The 18,801-nt window shown below is 39.6% G+C and overlaps 1 protein-coding gene across 1 annotated transcript in view; it reads right to left on the bottom strand.

The window, feature by feature from the left end:
• Window positions 1-10,837: 10,837 nt before the first annotated feature.
• Window positions 10,838-18,801, bottom strand: part of OGFRL1 (opioid growth factor receptor like 1) — an 83,000-nt gene continuing 75,036 nt past the window's right edge. Inside the window, exons 4-8 of the mRNA XM_082301573.1 lie at window positions 18,260-18,341; window positions 15,153-15,231; window positions 14,996-15,062; window positions 14,708-14,853; window positions 10,838-12,733 (exon numbers count right to left, since the gene is read on the bottom strand). Coding sequence (XP_082157699.1) covers window positions 11,977-12,733; window positions 14,708-14,853; window positions 14,996-15,062; window positions 15,153-15,231; window positions 18,260-18,341 — 1,131 coding nt within the window. The 3' untranslated portion in view covers window positions 10,838-11,976. The remainder of the gene's footprint in view (window positions 12,734-14,707; window positions 14,854-14,995; window positions 15,063-15,152; window positions 15,232-18,259; window positions 18,342-18,801) is intronic.

The raw sequence follows: 18,801 nt of genomic DNA, 5'->3' as shown, positions 1-18,801 counted from the left end.
CAGAGTGTTTTACCAGCAGTCTGTCTCATTACATTTGCAGCAAAGACTATCCAATTTCTTTGTTTAATCTCCTCTTTCCCTTGTCTAGTCTCCAAACAAACAAAAAAGTAACAATAATGAAGGGGCAGGTCCAGACAAGCCATGAGCCAAGCCACCCAGTTAGGTTCAGCAAGGAGCATGGTTGGACACAGGCAAAGCCTAGGAATCCAGGCCTGAGCTTTATCCCAGCTCCAGTGGAGGGCCCCCAGTGAGGAGTCTCATGGTTTTCTCCCACAGTTCTCTTTGCAGCAGTGTGATCCCAGGTTATAGTGCTGCCAATGAGTCAGAGCTGCTCTTGAACACTTGAAGACAACCAAATCCCTCATGGAATATTGCAGAGACTGTCGGTGCATTCAGGACCAAAAAATGAAGAAGCATAAGGATAGTTGTTCCACTAGGGTTTACAAGTTTCCACCCTTGCAGAAATCCTGCTCAAGGCAGGCTCAGGACTTTTGAATGAAGCTTTTAGTTCATGTTACAGGAAGGTAAAATTAGATTTGTAGATCCATAAATGCATCAGCTACTGAGTGCAACATAAGCCTCTTTTGAAACACTCATCATTTCTATTTATCTCCAAGTCAGTGACATCCAGTCAGTTCTGGATGAGAAAGAGAGTAGGACAGGAGGGGAGTGCCCACCTCTATACACAGACCATCTCACAATGGCATTGAAAGCTCCTCTTATTCTCAAGCCATTACTTAAAAATATCCTTGGGTCAGAAACTCTCCAATCCAATACACTCCTTTCTGGGTCTGCTCTCTCAGCATCCCTCTATGCAGGCCCTTGTAATGTTTCATTAATTCCCATCTGCCTCCCGATGCTGGAATTTTACCATCAGAGACTGCCCACAAGTGGGTTATTGGGGATGTCATAAACATTTCACGTAACAGATAAGACAATTTAGGGTTAGGCAACCACCAAACTGGAGTTATCTGGTCACAAATTTCACAATTGATAAGATACTTTTAAAATTTTATATTTTTAGTTTCTACCAAAGGTTTCAGTCAGCAAAATCCCATTTTTACCTTTGCTCTTAGTCTTCTTATACAAAAACAGTGGGATTTGTATAATTTCCAAAATTATTTCTGAAAAAAGTGTCTGGTGCTCACTAGGATTTACTCAGGTGCTGATGGGAGAGTTGTCTCTGACACATATTTCATCCTACATCTAATTTCAACAAACAGGTCCCAGAGGAGCCAGATTCTCTTCAGCAAAGATGCTTGAACTACAGGGTGACTTTTATTATATAAATTTATCATTCTTCTGAGTCTATATTAAAAGATCTTTGCAAAGTTCTGTCCAAACTCTGCCTTGAATTTACCTGGTAGGAGTCCTGTTATCTCAGTAGCAGTGCAGGAAATGAGTCAGCAGAGAATGTGCCACTGGGTATGTTTCTCAATCATTCACATCTGCTGTGTTTGGGGACACATCTGAAACAGGCAGCAGCATTCCCAGTCGTGCCCCAGGGAGGCACTTACGCAAAGCAGGTGTGACTCAGCAACATTTCCTAATTATCTGATGGTTGCAGGAGACTTCAAGATTGAAATGTTGTCAGCAGCATTTTATCCAAAGTGGTGAAAAGCTCCTAAAAAGCACTATTGGGACATATTTCTGCTAGCTTTATGGCACTGGGCCTCCATTACCATAAACAAACTCTGATACCTGAGCGTGGCCTTCCGGGAAATTTCATATCAAGCCACAGGAAGGCTCATTGCAACCTCCTGTGTGTCCTTAAAAGCAGTGCTAATCCCCATGTGGGCTGGGCTCTCCGTTTCCCAAGGAATTGAAGCCTTCTCTTGCTGCTCCTCAGTGTCAGCAAGGCTGTGCTACCTTGGCACAGGGGTCACGGGTTTGTCTCCATCTCTCTGGCTGAATGGAGCTTGGCACCAGGCGTCTGCATGGTCTAAAGGGTGGGATAACAACAAAGGCCTTGAAAATATGGACAACGGTTGAGTAAAGAGGTCCCAAAACATGTAGCAATGCACAGATGGGCTATTATCTATTGTTTACACAGGGCAGTGTGGAAAGCTGGGAGAAGACTGCTTCTACTTTGGAAGAGGGAGCAGCAGCTGAGCAAGAGAAGAGCAGTAAGCAAGAGGTACCTGCTGCAGCCTGGAAAGTAGTGTCTCCTCCAGGAGCAGGCAGTGTGTAGCCTTGCGGGGAGGAGCTGAAGCACTGGGAACTGCCTCAAAATTCAGCATCATAAAAGGATCAAATTTGGGGAGGAGGAGGAAAAAGCAGATGTTTACTGTAGATGAGCTTTCCTCATTGAAGAGCTGAGTGTGATCACCTCCACAGCAGTGCCTGAGGCCATGCAGGACCATGGCCACCAGTGCCAGTTACACAGGTCACCTCCATGGCGTGGGGCACTCACAGCTCCTGTCTGGGCAGGATCACTGAGCAGTGCCAGCTTTGGGCATGGGATGGTGGTGACTGAGGACAAGTAAAAAGAGAAAAGTAGAAAGTAACTTATTTTAGGTAAAGAGTTAAACTAATAATAATTTCATATTTCATAATAATATTTTCAAATCTGACTGAAGAACCAGACTGCTCCTGAGCTTCCTCTAGATGCAGAGAAACCCTTCACAGACTTCCTGAGAGCACCTGCTAATTAAGTATCAGCATTAGGTGCCTTGTAGTTTTGAACAATTCAACTAAATTTCTGCATTTTCAGTTAACTAATTACTACAGATCTGTCTACAATGGACTGAGGGTCCCATGTAGGACTAAAAATCCCTAGTCCTAATTCTCAGAAGTAACTCAAGGCTCTAATTTCAGCTGCCAGTTTGGAAGCTGAGAATGCGAAGCTTCCCTGTGTAAGCTTTCAGAGGAAATTGGAGATGTGAAAATGTGAGGTTCCTTTTTTTTACTTTTCTATTCTGAAATTTGAAACAGCTGTCACAAAACATTTATAACCATAAAAAGTGCTCAATAAATGTCTAAACCTGGAAAGAACTATGCATGAATTATGCCTGATTTATACATTAAATAAAAATAGAAAGAGCCAGTTGAATTTTAAACATTCTCCCCACATTCAGTAAGACTAGAAATTAAAATGTCTATAGAATATTTCCTGCCAAACTATTTAATGCATTGCATATACAATATAAAAATATTTTAAAAGCATTCTGCAAGTTTATCAGACAAGGTAAATACTTGGGCCTAATTAAACCTTTTTAAATTGGCTTTTCATAGTGAAAAATAGTTTTCTTTTTAACCTCGCTCCATAAAGTGCAGTCCAAGATTAAACAGAAGGAAAGATCTGAGCTGCCATTAATTTCTGCAAGTTATTGCTCTTGGACAGGTCAATTCACAGGGCACATAACAGCCTTCACAAATCGGACCCCAGGGGTGAGGCAGGATGATCCCACCCCAGCCCTGGATCCTGACCAGATCCCAGGCCAGCTCTGAGAAGGCCAAATCTTCAGCTCATCTCCTTGTGGGGCAGTGAAGTGTGCTGGATTACAGCATCTTTGGAGAGGCAGGAGCAGGGCCATGTTATGGCTCTGGCCCCAGATTCTACTGGACTGGCTGCCTGTGCCAGCCTGCCAAGGTGTGGACAAAGCAGGGCACACTAGTGTTTCTAAACATCCCATCTACCCGCCCCCACTGAAGAGAGACATGTTTTAAAGAACAGCTTTCATGGAGCTGAAGCACCAGTTCCATTATACATACTAATGAGTCAATAAAGTCATACTAAAGGTTTGCCTTCAACGTGATGCAGCTGTGAAGATAAGTGAATCTAACATCCAAAAAGCAATGCCATTTCATGTCTTTATTTAGTTGCAAAATACTTTGGTAGATACTTTTACTGCTTCTTCAGAGTATTATTTTTAAACTGTAGATACTCTCCAGTCATACTTACTGATTTAACTTTGCAGGGATAATACTTGGCCAGATTAACCCCAGGGAATGAAGATATTTAATATTTTTTCTTCCAGTTCATTATCCAGCCCTGGCAAACAAAGCAAAATAAATCAATTAAAATGTAATTTTAAGAAGAGTATTCCCAGGTTTGGTTAGCTAAATCGCATTTTTGCAATTAATATGGCCTTTATAAATGTTTTAGACCTTGCTCAAGATCATCTGCATATATCAAAATAAAACATTCTCATCCCAGTTTTACGGCACATCTCTGTTGGAAAAATATTTCAGTGAAACAATTTCAAAACAAAACCTTGTGGTTTAGCTCCCTAAACAACAGAAGTAGTTGCCATTTATTTTGGCTGTCTGCACCACCACTCTGCATAATGAAAGTGCTTCCCAGCTCGCCTCGCACAAACACAATCGCTGCACACTTCCTTCCCTGTGTGCTCTCCCCTCCAGTGCAGAAGTGAGCTCTGTGTGCCCCCATCACCCCCACAGCTGGAAATTTCCTAGATTTTACCCCCCAAAATAAAGCAAAGTAGGTGAGTGGATACCCTGAGAGATACACGTGGGAGGGGACAGAGCAGGTGACTCCCCTCCTGAGCTGAAGACCCTGACAGACTGGGTCACTGTGCTCCATGTGGGTGCCTGCCCTTGGGTCAGGGGAGGCAGTAGGCAAGGCACAGGGTGCTGTGCTCATCAGCCCCTTGTTACACCTCCTCCAGAAGCTGGTCAGTCTTAATTTAACTAGAGCCAGCTAAATTTGGGATATCAGTTTAGGCTCTTATTCTTGGAATGAGCACCAATAACTTTTCACAGGTGGCTCTGGCACCCATGAGGGTCTCTGCTCACACAGGAGCAGTATTTTTACTGCAGACATGCTCAAAGCCTGGAGCTGCAGGTGCATCAGCCAGCAGTATCAGCAAGTGTTTCCACAGAGGCCCCAGCCCTTTTTGGTGCAGTTTATGCTCCCAGGGCAGGGGAGGGTGACTGCCTGACAGCCAAACTTTGCCAAGGGGCAGGTGAGCCACAGCAGCTGCCTCAGGGAGCCGTAACTGAGTTTTCTGGGGAGACCAACACGCTGACACATCACGTTATTGGCTAGGAGTTCAGTGCCATCCCTGGGTGACCTGACAACATGGAAGTAGGTTAATAGAGGCATCTTAACAGCAAGCTTGATTTGAGACACACACCACATGGGAAGTCCTCCTTCTATATAAGGAGAACCTGTTTCTCCTCTTTAAGAAGAAACATGTGAGATTAGGAAACCCTTTCCAAATCTGCTGGGCCCTTTATAGAGCTTCATACATCTACATTCACACCATGTAACAGCTTACTACAAAATCAGAGCTGAAGCTATCCAATCCTACAGCTTCAGCTGTAGGATAAATAAAACCAGCAGGTTAAATGTTTCCCTGCTACATTTAAGCAGCAGTAGCCTGGTTTTGGCACTGCTCCGGAGGATTTATGCCTGCATGATCATAGTGGATATTTTACTCTTTAATGTTAACAGTGTTTTCATAGTATACATTTTTCTTAAATTAAAAAACAAACCATGGACTTTTAGAAAAGCTGACTCTGGCCCTTCCCTCATTCCTCTACTATCCATGGTCATTTTGCCACTGACGAAAAAAAAGGAGGACCAGAGCCTTTAATTCCCTACTTTTAAGTGTTAATATATTTACAGAAGACTATACAAACAAGTGCCAAACAGCAATTACACATTATTAGAGCTACACAGTATTTGTACATGTTGCTAAAACAATGCTGCTAAGTGAAGACGCTTTATTAGTTCAGAGTTTTTGGCGGCTGTTATTAAAAATATATTTACCTGAAAGGAAATCCAAGTATTTCATTTTACAAATGATTTAAAATATAGCAGTAAGCAACATAAACTATTGCTTTTTATGTTTATACAATTTTTTTTTTTTGGCATAACACTGCCATACAGTTACAGAATTATAAAATATCTCTTTATAGTGCATTACAAATCCAGAAACTGGTTACCACTCTTACCACATACATATGGTATTGGTACTACCAAACATGCATGGCATTCTGTAATTAAACACTGCAAAGGAATACAGAGAAGAGAGCAGGACCATTCATAAGAACTGACATAGAGCTGTTCCATTTTGCAAGTAAAAATTGTTGGGCTTTGGGATTTTTTTCTTTTTACTGCACTTTTTTCTTAGAATACATTTGAACAATGAAATCTATGATATTTTCAAATTTTATCAGTGCAAAACTACACTTAATCATCTGTTGCCAAAATCAAACTCCATAAAGGGCAAATGACCATGGAATACGTTAAAACACAGAGAAAAAAGAGCAACTAATGACTAGCAAACATGCTGCAGCAGATCCCAAAAATATAAGTGCCATAACCTTTTTTACTGCAAAACAATAATTTTCACGTGGTTAGCCACAGTAGTAAGTACATTCAGTATATTTCACAATAAACTTTAGTTGATGAATACGCCACTGAACTTGTAAGCGTGGTAGGATTAAAGAGCCACATTTCTAAGAAGAGACTTCTTTCAGAACAATTTGCCAATTCTCACATTTTTATCTTACAGCAAACAGCATAATGCTTTTGAAAATAAATATAGAAGTGATTACAGTGTAAAGCCAGACAAGGTCTCTACTGAATTGATCTCTATAGCTTTTGAACTGCATTTTAGGAGTCCATTACATACAGCATGTAATAAACCTATTCTTTAAAGTAAATTCTTGCTTTCACCAAAGGTCCTAAGTAAGTGTACTTAAAAACAAGGGCTGTAAAGGAAAAACAGCTTTCAGGAAAAGAAACAGTTCATAGGCGATATCGAGCACAAAGATATTACAGAGACACAGTTTACACTCCCCTTGGAGAACTGCATCTAAATATCTGTTGGTAGCGAATCTATGGTGTTGACCATAATGTGAATTAGAGGGGGAGGTGGGGGGTTACATGCTTAGGCCTTTTTTGACCCATCCCTCATTTTCAGACTCTGATAGCCATCAAAAATACCTTTTGAGCAGTTACTCCAGTTAAAACTGGAACTGTGAACACGTATCAAAACAAATTACCAAAATGTGGAATGATGAGTATGGTTCTCAGCAAACCCCAGAGAGTACTTCTATCTTCTACATGATCACAATGTTAGATTCATTGATGCTGGTTGCTCCAAATCCAGAGGTACCTCACTCACATGTGGGCTAGGAATAGGTTTCCCATTTGGCTGATTTTGCTTTCACACCAGTAAAAAAAAAATAAATCAACCCTGGTTCTGCAGTTGGAATCTGACTTTTAACACTTAATCTACACTTTTAATATTAGTCTACCAAAGGATTTATGTGTAAAAATGTAGTCAGAAGGGACAAGTAAGGTAGCATTGAAATCAGCTTAGGAAAAGTTTCTGCCTCAGCAGACATCTTCAGCTTAAAAACAAGTATTTTGTCATTAGAATCTCCCATGGTGTTTAAAAACTGACTGGAAGTGAATTACTCTTCATCTTGCAGTACTTTTAGTAGTGTTCAAATGCAGTAGCAATTCTTGAATAAACAGATCGGAGACAAAAAAGCGATCACCTTCTCCACACAAAACATTATTAAAACATGGAACTCAAAGCCACAAGGGAGTGTAGAGGCTGAAAGAAACCATGAGTTAAAAACCAAAAAATTCCTGGAGAAAAATGGCATCACTGTATAGTTTCTTTCTTTCACACCATCTGTTGGTGGCCACTGATGGAGGCAGGACACAAGGCTAGAAACATCTTTGGTTCTGATCCACACTGGCAATTCTGAGGACAACATACATCATCAGCATGGTATCGTCACACTTTTATTAATGGCAAAACTTGCTTCACATACTTGCATCTTGTTCATAAATACAGCTTTTGTCAAGGAAATTCAATATTATATGTTTCCTGCAAAAGTGTGGTATAAAAAAATTACATTTTCACTTAAACATGTATAACTTACTATAAATTGGGATCAGTACCATCACAACAGTCAGAAGAAGAAAGGTGTAAAAAAAACCTCCCCATTAAACAGATATACATAAATTTTATTTAAAAACAAACAAGAAATGCTTTCCCTTTAAATCCAGTAAATGTCACTTGTCTTACCTCACTGGATCATCCATCAACATTATACAAACTTCTAAGGTCTGTAAACCTTCTGTTTATAGTACAGATATATGCAACTGCAGATTATTAGAATTATCCTGGAATAGTTCAGGGAGGCTTACACTAGGTTACGTGAAATATTAACAATGATTATACAAATACCTAATACATGAGCGTGCTGCAATCTTAGAGCAGGAAACTGAGGAGCTGACCCAAGCCAGGGAACAGCTCTCAAAGGGTTATTGCACTAATTTTTAGCATCCTTCAGGATTTTATTCGAGTAACGTGAACACGAAGACCTCAGACCTGCTCCTAGATATGTGCACACGTCACTACTCTTCTGCTTTGAATGGTCTGTGCTGCACACCTCGTGTACCCAAGCCTTCAGTCTGTGCACCAACACAGTATCAGGTACTGAGGCACAGTTGTGTCTGGCATAGTAGGGCACAGAGCTGTAATTAATCTTAAAGTGCTGCATTTTTGCATGATTTGTATGATCGCCTTCACTTGCATCTGTGTACTCAGTAACATTGTTTCAAGTTGCACATTCATATCCCCTCACCAAAAGATCCTTAAAGTCAAATTCACAGGCATGTGCACGTACACACTACTCCCACTTAACAGTACCAGCGGCTACTCAGATGTACTTACTAGGAAAAGACCTTCCTATGGGAGGTTCTGTTCAATTAACATATGAACAGCTCAGATCTAGTCAAACACTGGGCCAAAATACACTACTGTAGTAAGTACACAGAAATCCCTGAATACTTAAGCATATAGCAAGACAAAAAGAAATTTAACAGTGAGCAAATGATTTGACTTTCTTTGCATACACTCAGTTCCTGAAGTAATGGTTAAACAACTATGTACTGGCATTTTTGAGAATACAATAATTTCAACACACATATATATACTGTATATAAACCTGAAAACCAATACTTAGAAACTTCAAGCACAGGGTGCTTCTGGTTGCTAAGGCCATGATTCTGTAACAAAAATGCATACAGTGCACCCACTTGGTCCTCACAAATCTCAATGGGATGCTAAACTGTATGATTGCCCTGCAATAAATCCTTCTTTTCAGTACTTACAAAATCAGAAGAAAAAACTCCTCTATGAAAAGAATGATGAACTGTCACATTTTACATAGAGCAGAATTTGTTAGTTAAAGCTGAAGTGTCCCATGGGAGTAATTCTGTTGATAAAGCTGTAAAACAAGGATTAGAGAGTGCAGGAGCCCATCTGACACAAAACCCCTCACTTATATAGTCCCCACAGTTCTTTGTAGGCACTGATACGCCACTACTCTTCTATGAAAACTGAGAGAAATATATTGAGTTGTGGATTTAAAAAAAAAAGATAAAAAATTGCAGAGCTAATACAGGTGTAAGTGCCAAAGTTCTTGACAGTATTTTCAGATACCCTGGCTCCTTAAGGCAGACAGCTCTGTCAGATTAAAAGTATTTTAAGTACTTAATTACGAACATTGAACTAGTAAGCATGTGAGAGCTGTGTCACCATAACAGAATACTGCAGAGAAACCTTCTGGATGCACATCCCAAGAACTTTGTTTAAAATCAGAGCAAGATTTTCTTTTTCAGTAGATGAAAGATCTCCTGAGGTCATTGATATTCAATCAAATTACAGTATAAATATAATAACACCTCCAGCATCCCTTATTTCACTTCAATACTCTGCATTTTCTGTAAAGTGTTGAACATTAATACTAAAGTCCATAAATTGAAGGCTCTGTATAGCTACTTATGCTATAGTTTTGTTCCTTATACACAGGGTATCAATTTTCCCTATGGTACTCAAGAAATAGCTATGTAAAAACAACTCTATGAAATTTGCATGGTTAGGCACTCAAGACTGAAAAAGTCATAGGCAGAAAATGAAGTGTCCTCCCTTTGCACACATGGAAGGGCAGAGTCCTTAACTAAACAGACCAGTTTTATCACAGAGTTTCCTTCCCCTTCTGTTCTGAAGGTCAAAGGCAAACATGAACAAGGGGATCCCAGTTCAAGTCCAGGGAAAACTGAAAGGCTTCTCAGGATCTTTCTGGCCTTAAAAAAGTGGTGGCTGGAACTCTTTGGGGCATTTCTGCTCAGACAGACTTAATGCCTACTTGAATGATCTGGGTTACCCTAAAAAAAATCCATGTATATAAGTTCCTTTCCTCACAAGTCAGCACAGAAAGAGAAATAAATTTTCCTGCTTCCCTGCTTCTTTAGGATGAGAAGAGCCTAACCTTTGTCCATAGGGATCAAGATCCCTAACTGCCACTATTTGATCCCAAGAACCAGCGCTACCTGGGGAAAACAATGGATGATGCATTGCCATGATGGGCATTAGAAAAACAGAATACAAGACGTTTTGTCTATGCTCTGATACCCCTGAAAACTTCATCATTTTGAGTTATAAGACTTGAAAAAAGTCCTGTAGTATTCTGACACTCAAACTGTAGTCAGCCTCTTGCCTCATAACATTTAATCAGAAATACATTAAAAGCAGGGGATAATACATACACTTTTAAACAGAAAATACATAGAGAAGTTTTAGAGTATTTTAGGACTGTAGGAATTGTGAGTTGTACCTGCCTTATTTTTTAATTCATATTCTGCACAACTAACATGCTGGGTACTACCTTGTTTGACTTGAAGGGCAGAAAATCAGAAGCAGCTACTCAGGGAAAGCAGACAGTTCTTCAGCAGAAGCTGGGAAAGATCTCAATAGTGAAATTGCTACTTGTTGGGTCCCCAGATAAAATGCTCTGAGGGTGTATAATGTTGCTGGGCAAATCTCAGCAGTTTCCTCCTTTCTCTTCAGTCTCTAATAGTATACACAACAGACTGGCCTGCCTTAAGTTTCTGCTGATTATCAAAATAACATAAAAAACTGTGAGAGACTTATGATACAGAGCAAAAAGAGGAAACAGACAGCTGGAAAGAAGCATCAGGACTGCCTTTGTCTTTGAGACCAGCAACGGGTGACTCTGCATTGTGCAGACCCTACCAAAACTGAACAAGAAACATCGAAGCTCAAGTAAGACCCAACTTGACACGCCTGGTGACCTTTTCTCTGATGGCTTTGCTGATTAGGCAGTGCTTTGTGGTGAAGACACTGTTTTCAGCTGTCCAGAGACTTTCCAGGTACTGAACGCAGCTGGGGATGTTGTCTTATTACAGCTGATCAACAGAGAGCTTTCAAACTGGGACCAAATTTGAGTCATCAAAGAGATGCCTCCCCCCAGATTAGTTGTAACAAATGAGTCAAGAGAAGGGAGAATTTAACAGGCACTACAAGAAGTCTAAAGTGCAACTTCCCTTGTATCCAAAAGCTGTGGATACAGTTTCTTTTTAAGTTAAAACTTTTATTCAGCGTACAGTGATTTCCAGCTGGACAGGACATGATATATGCTATCCACTGTTAAGTGCCTCCAACAAAGATGCTAATCTAAGGTAAAAGATGCTGTGCAAATACTGCTATTAATCATGACCATAGATTCCAAAAAAAAACCCCACTAGGGTAAAAACTGTGTTCTTGAAATAATTTCTAGTAATTTCATAAATGGAAAACAAAACGTAAAGCAAACTTAAAAGAAACTCAAAAATTCTGATGTTCCAAGCCTTTTTAGTTGTTACACTTTAATTTTTTACTACTGCATGAATTTTAAAAAGTAGATAAGCTTTTCTGTGCAATCTGTCTGGAAAAGATAATGAATTACTTAGCTTTCAGTATGCACAATTGTTTTAAAGAGACACACCTGGCTGAGTGCTGATAAACTGATGTTGAAAAAACCAAAATTCATTAACCTACAATAGAAGCCTAATCTGATGCATTTGCAACAAGCATAGTCTTGTGAACTTACACTAGATGGAAATTTCAACCAAAATGAAGGAGCAACGAATAATTTGCTTCATTCAATGTGAAACAAAGATTTTTTTAAATCTCAGACTCATGGTTTGAGCTCATCCTTAGTTTTTGTGGTGGTCCCCCCTGAAAGTGTATCCTTATCAAGGTTATCTTGTAGATCTGCTGATGTGTCATTTGAAGAATTCTCAGCGTTACATAAATCTTTCTCTGTAATTCCTGGGTGATTTCCACAGTCATTGTTCAGATTTTCATCATCTTTTTTGGAATGAGAAGCGTCCTCCTTTCTGTCTGAAGTATCATTTTCTTCTGATTTTGAAAGCTGGCTGGTATCAGTGTCACTTTTCTTTTCACTGTCGTTCTGCCTAACAGCATCACAGTTCACTTCTTGTTCATCCTGATCATTTTCTTCCCCATTTTTTGTGAATTCTACCTTTCTTTCTTCAGTTGTTTTACCAGCTGAGCTTCCACTTGCCGATGTACTCTTGGGCTCTTTTGGTTTCTTATGCTTAGAAATATGACTATTGGGAATAGAAACTGGAGATGCTGGCTTTTTATTTGCTTTGCTTCCCTCTGACTTCTGTTTTCTTGGGGGTCCCCAGATAAAATGCTCTGAGGGTGTATAATGCTGCTGGGCAAATCTCAGCAGTTTCCTCCTTTCTCTTCGGTCTCTAATAGTATACACAAAATATTCTAGAGCACTTTGCTTAATGTTGGGAATGGTATCTTCCACAAGAGCTTCATGCAAAATAAATTTTACCAGAGGAGATTTGAAACTCTCATATCCAAGTTCACCAAGACTTTTCAGAATTCGAGTGATTCTCAAGTAGTTATGTTGAGACCTTCAAAAGAAATGGGTAAAAAAATTCTATTGAATCAGAAAAAAACCCCACTTTACAAACATAGAACTGGAACTGCAATTCCTCAGTCCTTTTTATCACTTCAGGTATGTACTTCAGACTTCCTGTATTTTAATTTCTCAAAGCTGCTGAAGCTTACTAGCACCTCCTTTGCTAGGATGTTGTGAGTGAAAATTAGTGTTTGTAAAAAGCACTGGGGGAGAGGGCTGAGAGAACATAAAATCAAACATGCACTGATTTTTGTTCCTTCTGCTGTATGAGAAGGGCAACAAAGCTGGTGAAGGGTATGGAACCCCCAAGTCCTATGAGGAGCAGCTAAAGATAATGGGGTTATTTATCCTGGAGAAACAAAGGCTCAGGGGAGACCTTACTCTCTCTACAACTGCCTGAAAGGAGACTGTGGCAAGGGGGGTCGGTTTCTTGTTCAAGGCAACAAGTGACAGGACAAGGGGAAATAGCCTCAGGTTGCACCAAGTGGAGGTTCAGGTTGGATATTAGGAAAAATTTCTTCCCTGAAAGAGTGGTTAGGCATTGGAACAGGCTGCCCAGGGAAATGGTAGAATCACCACCCCTGGAAGTGTTCAAAAGATGATTAGATGTGGCACTCAGTACTATGGTTTAGTTGATATGGTGGTGCTTGGTCAAAGATTGGACTCAATGATCTCAGAGATATTTTCCAACCTTAAAGATTCTATGCTGTTCTCTTTCAGGGGAGAAAACCCAGTCACTTTGTAAACTACAGGGTTTATAGTGTATTTATAGTGTAGCTACTGAACAGGGTTTATTGCACTTCACTCAAGTTATTTAAAAGCTGGGTCTCCAGTCTACACTAGTATCTGCACTACAGACACAGTCAGTGCTGCGGGAAAAACAGGCATCTCTGCAGAGTAAGTCCCACTGTTGCAGGAAATACCTAAGATAAAATGAATGGACTGTCTTCTGGAAGTGCTTGTGAAAAGCTCTTTCCCTCGTAAAGTACACCTTAATATGCAGTAAAACTTTTAAGTTTGAATTTTAGATTGATAAAATTAGGCAGAGAGAGTCCCAAATCCTGACTTAAAACTGTAGCTACTCAGTGGAAAGAAGAGGAGTAAAAACACGCACTAACATTTCGACTTCCTGAAAGCCTGTTTCACCTGTGGCCTGAGTCTGAGGCCACACCCACTGGCTCATGTTTAAGTAAAATTATTCACAAATTATTCCCACTATCCACCTGGAATCCATCGGCAATTGTACCTACAAGCTTTCATCATGACAGAAGAACAAAATGCTGCAAGAAAACAATCTGCAGCTCTAAGGTCAGAGATACAAGAAAGTGAGCTCAAGATTTGAAAGGAGGTTTTGGTACAATTAATCTCTATGAGACAAAATTCAGTGCAAACTCAGGATCCACACAATACCAATGAAAAGCAACTGATATAATTTGCTCAACATTGGGCCAAAGTTTGACTTAATGCATGTCTAAAAGTTTCCAGATCAGCATTTCAATTTAAAATATTTAAATACATAGTATTTCGTGTTTTGAGGAGGGAGGGAAATCTTCTTACTTAACTTTCATACAGGTGCGGAGAATTGGATCTTTCTTAAAAAGAAGTGTAAATACAAAGATAAGCCACTTATTTTTTTCCAAGTGAGAAGCAGCACTTTGGGATTGGGTGAAAACACATACAGTCACATGACAAATTAGTTTGGAGCTGGGATCTTCTTCAGCACCATCTAAAGTGTATTTTCAAGGAATTCAACGACATCAGTCCAACTGGTAATGGGTGAGAAGAACAATCAAAAAAGGGGAAGGAGGAATGTACAGATAGAGACACAAACCAGGCATCAACTATTTATTTTTCACTTTTTTTTTCTGGCAGTCTTTGGAAAAAATATCTTTGCTTTCTCTAGAAAACAAAAGGATATAGAGATTCTATAGCAATTCTAGCAAGTCAAGTGAATGTCATTACTTACTCATTCAAATGCTGAAATCTTTCTTGCCAGTTAGCAGCTCGTGCTACATTTCCAGTTTTATCAATTAGCTTTATTCCAAAAAACTCCAACATCATTTTGTAAGCCAAAAGGAATCTTCTAATTGCTTCTTTTGTTTTCTTGAATTCCTAATAGACAAAGAATATGTCCAAGATTCTAAGTGGTACTAAACGGAGTACTTCTGCATTGAGTAAGACAACTCTACATAACAAAAAGCAGTTATGTATCGAAATTACTGTGATGGTTTGTATTAAGCTCAATTTGTATTACCTCAATTTCATATGTAGTTAATTCTTTAGCATAGAAGTTCAGACCTTGTTCCCTCAGTGGAAAAAGCCTGGTAAAAGAAGAAGTGCATTATGGCTCAGTATAAGAATACTTAATCAAATTAATGCTTTGAAACAGAAATAGGTAATAAGTGACCAACCACTGTATGTAAGTGTGGTTATGTTCCAGTTTTTCATAGTCTCCTTTCCATTTATTTAGGACTTCTTCAATATAAACCCCTGCGTAAAAATAATTTGAAAAGCTGTTAGGTAGCCATCAAAACCAGCACTCAGCTACATAAAGTACATGCCATGTTAACACAATGATACAACACATACTTTAATTCTCTTTCAAATACTATGTGAAATAAGGTCTATGGCAGCCATAAATTAATTAATTTAAATTTAAAACTAATTTATTTACTAAAACATAATTAAAAATAAGGAATTTATAAAATGTCAATATAAACAAAACCAACTGACTTATACTGGGTTACTAACAGGTGAAGGTATGTGGCAGCAACTTCTGTAAAATATATCCAAGAGTCCTCATGTCATAGATCCCTTTGTAACACTGACTGGTAATTAACAAACTGCTTCCATAAAATACTGCACTGTGAATCATCTGTCATTGCTTTTACATGACAAAACTCTTCATCTATCTGTCTATGTATCTTATCCATCCATCTAATCCTCATAGAACAAAGCCTCAATTCTTTATGAAATCTCCCATACCAGGAATCTCTCCAGCTGCAAATAACATTATGATTGGGAAATCTTTCTCAACTAATGGTGGCCAAGCATCACACTGAGACTGTGCTCATGAAATTCAGTCATGGGCCAGGGCACTTTTCCAGGTACTACACAGATACACAAAGTACATAAAAGGATGATCCTTGTTCCCAAACCTGTACAATATCTTTCCATGAATGAGCACTGTGTTTGTCTCTTTCTATTCTGAAACCAACAACAGTTTTAGTACTGCTGGACAGCCTCTCCCAAAGTCAAATAGCATAGGAGCAGCCTAAAAAACCCAAAGCCTCAGGTAGATAGTCTCCTACCATACATTTAAGATGCCTCTTTCCCCCAGTGAAAATTTCCATTTGGGTCTCAATGGCAAAGAAGCACACACTTAATACTTTTATTTAAGAAGTGAAGAAAGCAGCCAGTCTAAAAGGCTACTAAGAACATGGGGTTTCCAGTGTAGGCAAGGCTGAACAGGACCATGGGAAGAGGACCTTCACCATCACTGCATTGTATCCAACCTGTATTTCAAGTATTGGAAAACTTGTTGCTCAGTCCCAGGGCAGAGAGACAAACAGGCCAGCTCTGATCCAGAACCACAAGCTAAATCTGTACGTCATGGAACTAAACTTCAGATCTAGTATTGCACTAGAAATGTTTTGGGGTTTTTTTAACAACATTCTCCAGTATTTCAGTCCTTAACATGGTAGCTAAGAGTCCCTCCAAACACTCTCACACATACACAGACTTGGGTCAAAGAGGGGTTACTCTTTTCCATTCTCAATACAAACTTCTGCACAACCAGAGCTCACAGCCAACAACACGTCAGCCTCTGTGGCTTATCAGCTACCTTTGACATTACTAACTGTGGCTTTCTCCTGGAATACTATGAGAAATGCTATTCTTTACAAATTTTTGGAGGGAAGTCCTCCTCTAGCTTTCACAACTCTCTCTTCTTGTAGCTAATCCTCTTGAACTGCTCCTTCATTTTGGTCCTTAAAGGAGTTCTTCCCACAACCTTTTCTTTTAGTTTTGGATCCATATGGTTCCCAGGTTCACACAGATCTCAGTGCCCTTCGCCTCCTTTTTGTATCTGTTCTCTGTGTAATGTCTCCCAGATCTGCTACCTCTTTACTGGCCATTCACAGACCTATCTCTTCTTGCAGTCAAGCTAAAACTGACTAAAAGAATCTGCCTATGGGTATCTAGATAAAGCTCAAGTTGGTTAGAGCAAAAGTCTTATCTTTCTTTCACAACCTGAGTTATCTTCTCACTTGCTAAGGGTATTACCACTATCTTGTCTATAAACAGCTCTCATCTTCAACTTTCCTGTATGTGTATCTTTACAACCTTCTGTATAACGTTCCTTTCCATTCAGCTTCCTATCCAAACTCTCACATTTTGCATCTCAACATCCTTCTTCCTGACCTTGAAAAGTGCTTTCTTGTCATGCTTACATCTACCCTGAGTGTTGCTGAATGCAGCTACTCTGAATGCTGGTAAGACCATCTTTCTAGACTGTATCTTCTTTATACTGACCCTTTTTTTTTTGCTTTGCATTCTTCCATCCCGAAACCCTGTTCTATAACATCAAACAAAAACTATACAACTTTATTTCTAAAGCCTTTGTGACCTGTCCCTTACTACCTTATCAGAACCCATTTGTTGCTACGAGACTGATCCTGTTTCCAACAGGATCCTGCCTCAGAGGCAGCTTACACGTCTCACTCCTTCTGCACTCCAACGTGCACTTTGCTATTTCCTACTGAGCTGCTCTCATTCTGAGAGGATCCTTCTGCAAACACCTTCAAAATAACCTTGTCATCATTCTTTCAAAACTCTGAAAAGCTTATTTTTGGCCTGCAATTTGTCTTTTTTGCTAACGGTTAAGCTCTCATGTGCTGAGACTCCTGTCTATCATCCTAACCAAGATTGCTTTATTGTCTCCTCCTGCTTCCTGATCTGTCTGCTACCCTCTTCTCTCTCATACATCGACTGCAAACTCTCTAGAGTAGGGCTTGTCATCTTTCAGCTTCTCCTGTGTTTGTGCAGAATGCTGCATATGAGGTTCCTGCTCCACTACCAGAACTACTAGGGACACCGAAAAATGCCTTTGTTATTGTTATTGCAATAATCTCACACAAGATTAAAGCACATTTTTTTCCTCTTACACAGTTCTAGGGATAACACTCATAGATCGCAGCCACTCCTATTCAAGCAGCAAGTTTGTGCAATACAGTGGAAGAACTTTATCTTTGTTTAATAAAAGGTACTGCCACTGCCACAAACCAGTGGTACTAACAACGCCCTGTACTACTTCATGCTGATAATGTTTAAGAAAAGCACCACCTCCCTAGAGTGAAAGCTAACTCTGTTTTTAAGAACAACCTGCTCTCGTGTTATCAATGTGCTACTCCAACATGGGAGGTTCATGTTGTACAATATATTACGATACACCTTCAGTTTGCTGCTATCATTAGTGAGCATTCTTTTGTTATCACTGTTACTGTCGCAGATTACTCACCATCAGGTTTAAATGGGATTTTATTTTTGTAAAACCGGAGATTGCACAAGTCATTTTGATACCGGAGGTCTTTAAAGTTCTGCTAAAAGAAAGGAAATAGGACATTATCAGCCTACGAAAACCTACCAAGGCTATCCAGAAAGTGACACTGGGCTCTTTGAATAATTTAAAGACAAAAAAATTTCAGCCTTTTAGGAACCACGGAGTTCTACTCATGCACTTAAAGTCTCAGTTTAAGGATCTGGAAGTTCTTTCTAGCTGGTACCTTCTCCTACTGAGGCAGCAGCAGCATAGCAGCACCCTCCCTTCAGTCTCAGGGAACTTGAGAGACAAATAATAAGTCAGGCAAACTCTATAATGTACCATCTTTGATATCCAAGGCACAAGCCTTTTCCTGGGCTCCTACCACAGTTCCCAGGCTTACACATCTCATGTGTTTGCATGTTTACCCAGGATGAAAAGACATTGCTTCTCTCCCACTTGCATATGTTGGGCCTCTATATCAGCTTTTTGATTCTCATTTCTTGTACTTATTGGACAAC

This window comes from Coloeus monedula (assembly GCF_965178545.1).
Source record: "Coloeus monedula genome assembly, chromosome: 2".
In the NCBI taxonomy this organism is placed as follows: domain Eukaryota; kingdom Metazoa; phylum Chordata; class Aves; order Passeriformes; family Corvidae; genus Coloeus; species Coloeus monedula.
Note: the sequence above shows the minus strand (reverse complement) of the source record. Positions and strands in the feature narration are given on the sequence as shown.